Raw genomic sequence first — 5,435 nt, 5'->3', positions numbered from 1 at the left:
AGGGAGAGAGTCTCGTGTAACACGCTAAAAAGTAAAGTAATTTTTGGAATTTTTTTTTGAAAAATCAATGCAACAGATTTTTTTCAAACTTTTAGAGTATTTTATTATACATTTCAAAAATTAAAAACATTTTTTTTTGTAAAAAATAACAGTTGTGTTAAGAACTATGGGGTTACGAGACCGCGGTCTTGTCGCCGGAGTTGTAAATCGGCGTGCGTTATAGCGCCTGTTGTACTCGCCTGAAACAAAAATAAAAAAAAATGTTTTTATTCTTTATAAAATTACGTCGTCGATGAGCCTAAAAAAAAGGTAAAAGTGAAAAATTAAGGAAAACGGCGGGACTTAAAAAAACAATTTTTTTGTCAAAATTACAATTTTTTTGAAGTCCCGTCGTTTCCTTAACTTTTCAGTTTTAACCTTCTTTTTTAGGTTCATCGACGACGTAATTTTATAAAGAATAAGAAAATTTTTTTTATTTTGTTTCAGGCGAGTACAACAGGCGTTATAACGTCCGCCGATTTACAACTCCGGCGACGAGACCGCGGCCTCGTAACCTCCATAATTCTTAACACAACTGTTATTTTTTAACAAAAAAAAATTTTTTTATTTTTTGACATGTATAATAAAATACTGTAAAAGTTTGAAACAGATCGCACTAATTCTTCAAAAAAAAAATTTCAAAAGTTACCTTACTTTTTAGCGTGTTACACGAGACTCCCCCTAACACTACTTACACTACTAACAGTACTTAACACTACTTACTGTTGTTATTGGCCACTAATTTTACATTTTCCAGAACAATACATGGATTATTTGTATTTAAGTTTTTAGCAACTTCAGAAAGATGGTCTTTATTTTCTGTAAAAATAGAATATTAATTTCAATTATTTCATAAGAAACTAGAAAGAAGTATAAAAGGTCCGAAATATTTGAGGGAGTTACACATGGAAAGGCAATTCAGGGAATAGTATTAAAGCACTACTAAAAGTAAGATGTGGAAACATGGAGGATAGGAATAAATATTAATTAGAGGAGGAGAAGGAGACAGTGTGTTTTGCAGACAAAGATATGATCAAAGACTGGTTTAAGATTTTAGATAAAAATTATGTAGAAATAATTAATAGGATATGGAATGATGTGTTAGATAGTACAAAATGTTACTTACTATTTTGTGCAATTACACGTAAAAAACATTTTTTTTTTACGATTTCTGTCACATTTAACAGTCATTTTCCTCAATTTTTTACTTCTTACGTGATATTTATGGTGATTGCATACAAATAACACATATTTTGCCATTTTTTTACACTGAAATGAATTTTTACACTAAATGAATCTTCAACGAAGCAATCCAGGTTTCAGTAGGTTTTAATAGATTGAAACAAATGAACTACGTTAACGGTTTGATTCTTGCACAGGACGCGCCAATACTAAAGAATAAAGGTGGGTTTTCATAGGCAGTAAAATGCAGCAGCAGCGAGCAGGGACTTTAAGCCAGTGGCACACGGTGCATGTTTTTTCCTGCTGAATCGCTTGCAATCTAGTAAATTACTATAATTGCACCACTCAGCACTCAAGATTTTTAATAATTTACTAGATCGCAAGCAATCCAGCGGAAAACATCTCCGTGTGCCGCTGGCTTTTTATCCTCGACAAATATCGCATACGATATTTTAGGAATGTCAGAAAATCACACTTTGCAAGTGTGCTATTGGTTGCAGAGTGTGATATTCATCGTATGCGATATTTTTCAAGAGTAGAGCCCCAGTTTAGTAATTTCTAATTAAAGTCATTAATCAACACATTGAACGCATACTACAAATACGGCCAATTGTTTTATTTGCTACTAATACTACGTTTACGCGAGCGTTACTTCTGTAATAACTTACGATAATTTACTCGTTTACGCGGAGTAAATTATCGTAAGTTACTACAAAATTTCGTTTACGCGAAGGAATTATCGTAGTTACTACAAAAATAACGCTCGCATAAACGTAATATAAGATAATATTACCACAAAATCTCATAAATACACATACTACGTTTACGTGAGCGTTACTTCTGTAGTAACTTACGATAATTTACTCGTTTACGCGGAGTAAATTATCGTAAGTTACTACAAAATCCCGTTTACGCAAAAGAAAATCCCGTTTACGCGAAGGAATTATCGTTACTACAAAAGCAACGATCGCGTAAACGTAGTAACAATAAAGTTTTTCACAAGATAAAGGAAGTATAACTACTTCATGAAATTGTTCGAGTAGCTCTAGCAAACGAAACATAATACCAAAAAGCAGACATTTTTATAATATTTCTGATATATATATTGCTAGCATTATTTGCTGCCAATTCAATATTACGTTACGAAACTGTTACTACGTTTACGCGAGCGTTATGTAATAAGCGTTTATGTAATAACTTGTGATTTTTCAATGCGCGTAAAAGAGTGGTCTTTAGCAGAGAGAGATCCCTGTTTACGCAGAATGAATAATCAAAAGTTATACATAAGGGTCTCTGGAAGCATCACCCGTTTACGCGGAGTGAATTATCGTAAGTTATGATTTGTTATAATTTGAGTAAGTTATTATATTTGAACAATTTACTCACATCCAGCTCTTCCGAAATTTCTTCCGCGTCTGCAGCAGTTTTAGGCGATTTTTTTAATCGCTTGTTTAACTTATCCAACCAATCACTTTCCTGTGCCATTAAAGCACGAAATTCCCCGTACTCATGACTAACATTTTGTAAATGTCTATAGCGTTTGTATATACGATCTGTAACATCTGTCCATCGTGCATTTAAGAAAGTGAAGCGTCTACCAAGTTCTTGAACGGATGATCCTTCTGAACTTAATAGTTTATCATTTCCCATTTTGTTCAAGTTTCTAAATTCTTCCACTCGTTTGTCAATGTTGTCTTTCAGCGCTTGATATCGACCACGAACTTGAAACAGCTCAACTGAAGATGTTATTTTTGACTTTATTGGTATCTCCTTTTCTAAACTTGACAGCCACTTTGTAAAATCTTCTATACCATTAATAATCTAACGAAAACAAAATTATTATACAACAAAAAATATTTTTATTTTTATTTATAAAGATCATGTATACTTACGTTATCATTTTTCTTTAAAGTACTCTTATATTTGTCGTTTAAACTTTTAGCTTCGTTAACAATTGTGTTCCATTTATATGTTACTACTTCCAATTTGCTGTTTAACAGGCTTGCAAAATTAGGTTCAGATTTTTCGAATATTCTATTTGCTAATAATCGAAGTGCTTCTAATTGCGGTTTTGTTTTATTTATTTTTCGAGAAAACAAACGAATTTGCTCTAATTTATGCTCTATTTTTTTGACATTATCCATAATGTCTTTAGATAAATTTTCTAGATACAATAACGATTTTTCCAACCAAGATTCAAGAGTAGAAAGTTCAGTATTAAACGTTTGCAAAATTGTGATATCTGAAACATGCATTATATTAATAAATTTCTTATGAAGTCATAACATAATATAAATATAATAATTAGATAAAAAACAAGCACTTTTGCATTATATTACACGTATTTTATTTTCTATTTACTTTTGGTAAGAGTCTGTTGTTCCTCTTCCAAAATGATAAGAATATCACTCCATTTAGTATTTACATCTTGCAATTCATCTTTAATGCCCGTTTTCACCATTAGTGATATTAATCTAGGTTCACCTAAACGTCGATTAAAATGAACGTTGGTTTGAGCTCAGTTTAAATGTAATTGTATTCCACCAACTCTTGAGAGGCGTCGTTTAAGTGAACTTATACTCTATGCAATAAAACTTTTTTAACAACCTGTGATTGGTCGATTATGAGCGTAAATTTATGAAATGATGCATAAGTTGATCGTCGGTTCTAACCTTCTAGCAGTAAGGAAGATCGTGAAAATTGAGAATTTCGTGAAGTTAAAAATGAGTAATCCTAAAAAAAGAGGAACAAATTTTTCAAATAATGAGAAATACTTATTAATTGAATTAGTAACAAAATATAAAGATGTAGTAGAGAATAAAAAGACTGACGCAGTATTCGCCAAAGAAAAAATAAAGTGTTGGGATGAGATTTGTAAAAAATTTAATTGCGAATCAAATATATTTCGTGATGCAGTAACATTGAAAAATTGTTGGGAAAATCTAAAAAGAGAACTCGAAAATACTATGCTGAAGAAAGAAGCAAATTATATAAAACAGGTAAGTTTGTCTATCATAACCTATATCCTTTTGAGAGTCAACCTAATAAATACCATGCTACATACCAGATTAATGTTATAATTTTATAATTTACTATAGAAATTACTATATCAATAAAAATTTTTTATCTAAAAATCTATATAACAAAATGTAAAATTAGTAATATATGTTTTACTATAGGAGGTGGACCACATGAAAGTCAATATGACCCTGTAATGGAAAAGATATTATAATAAAACCTTCAGTTGATGGTTTGACTAATGAATTTGATAATGATAATATAGGTGAGTTTTAATAAAATTTATAGTAGGAAGTGATTATGTAATAGAGAAAATATTTAAAGTTATTCTATAAGTTCCATAACTATATTCTATAGAAGTTCCATGTAATTAAGTTGTTTATAGGCTGCATTCATCAAATTTTAAAGGGAGTACGTATTGTTAGTAGTGCTTAATGATTAATGCTTATGATTGATGTAAATTTTTAGATCCATAATAAGTACAGAAGAATATTCTAATCACAGATAATAATCAAGCTAGGCTTTTGATCTAAGCACTTATTAAATACTACTTTTACTAAACGCAGCCAGTCTCTTAAAAAAAATTATAAAAGGTTGTTAAAAATACGTCTAATAGAAGTTTCTAATGAAAAATTATTATAATTTATAAATTAACTTCGGAATTGTTTAAACTATTTGTATATTATCTTTTTGTTTAGAGAATAATCAAAATTCATATTGTGAAAATGAATTGGAAGATAATAATGATGACAGTAATATTCAAGGTAATACGACTGTACCGTTAGAAAACTTATTTGAGGAGATACCTTCATCTGATGCAGAAGATTCTGTACTAAAGGTTTATATTTGTAATTTTTCAGTTGAATAATATATATTATTTTATAATTAAATATTTTTTTAATTAGTATGTAGGTACAACCCAAGAGACACCAGAATACACAGAATCATTTCCTGCCTTGGCAAGCATTAAAAAAAGGAAATTAGATGATATGAAAAGAGATATGTCTAATAAAAACATGCCATTTAAACAAAGCGGTCAAAAAAATAAGCAACATATCAATTTACAGGTATGTTAAAAATAATAATATAAGTAATAAAACATATGTTTCTCTTCATATTCCTTTATTTTAATATGTTTGATGTTACAACATAAATTCTTATTTTTTCCAGTTCCGAAATACAAACAATTTTAATAA

General features: G+C 29.8%; 1 protein-coding gene and 1 long non-coding RNA gene across 6 annotated transcripts; one reads left to right on the top strand and one right to left on the bottom strand.

Annotated features, from left to right (window-relative positions):
• Positions 1-153: 153 nt before the first annotated feature.
• Positions 154-3,813, bottom strand: LOC139824916 (dystrophin-like). Of its 4 annotated transcripts, XR_011735347.1 has the most exons (6): positions 3,583-3,813; positions 3,114-3,463; positions 2,608-3,042; positions 1,166-1,308; positions 763-858; positions 154-239 (listed from the first exon to the last, which is right to left on the bottom strand). XR_011735347.1 is itself a non-coding variant. In XM_071797467.1 (5 exons), coding segments are annotated over exons 1-5 (1,029 nt in total). In that variant the 5' UTR covers positions 3,683-3,813; the 3' UTR covers positions 713-857. The 4 variants fall into 4 exon arrangements, 2 of the variants coding, with proteins under 2 accessions (XP_071653568.1, XP_071653569.1); XR_011735348.1 differs by lacking the exon at positions 1,166-1,308; XM_071797467.1 differs by lacking the exon at positions 154-239 and having other exon boundaries at positions 713-858.
• A 107-nt stretch (positions 3,814-3,920) lies between these two features.
• LOC139824917 (uncharacterized) lies at positions 3,921-5,435 on the top strand. Of its 2 annotated transcripts, XR_011735349.1 has the most exons (5): positions 3,921-4,220; positions 4,401-4,504; positions 4,938-5,077; positions 5,145-5,306; positions 5,410-5,435. It is a non-coding gene; the product is annotated as an uncharacterized lncRNA (long non-coding RNA). The 2 variants fall into 2 exon arrangements; XR_011735350.1 differs by lacking the exons at positions 3,921-4,220; positions 4,401-4,504 and adding an exon at positions 4,511-4,832.

This window comes from Temnothorax longispinosus, unplaced genomic scaffold, assembly GCF_030848805.1.
Source record: "Temnothorax longispinosus isolate EJ_2023e unplaced genomic scaffold, Tlon_JGU_v1 HiC_scaffold_674, whole genome shotgun sequence".
Taxonomy (NCBI): domain Eukaryota; kingdom Metazoa; phylum Arthropoda; class Insecta; order Hymenoptera; family Formicidae; genus Temnothorax; species Temnothorax longispinosus.
This window is presented reverse-complemented; position numbering and strand designations above follow the sequence as displayed.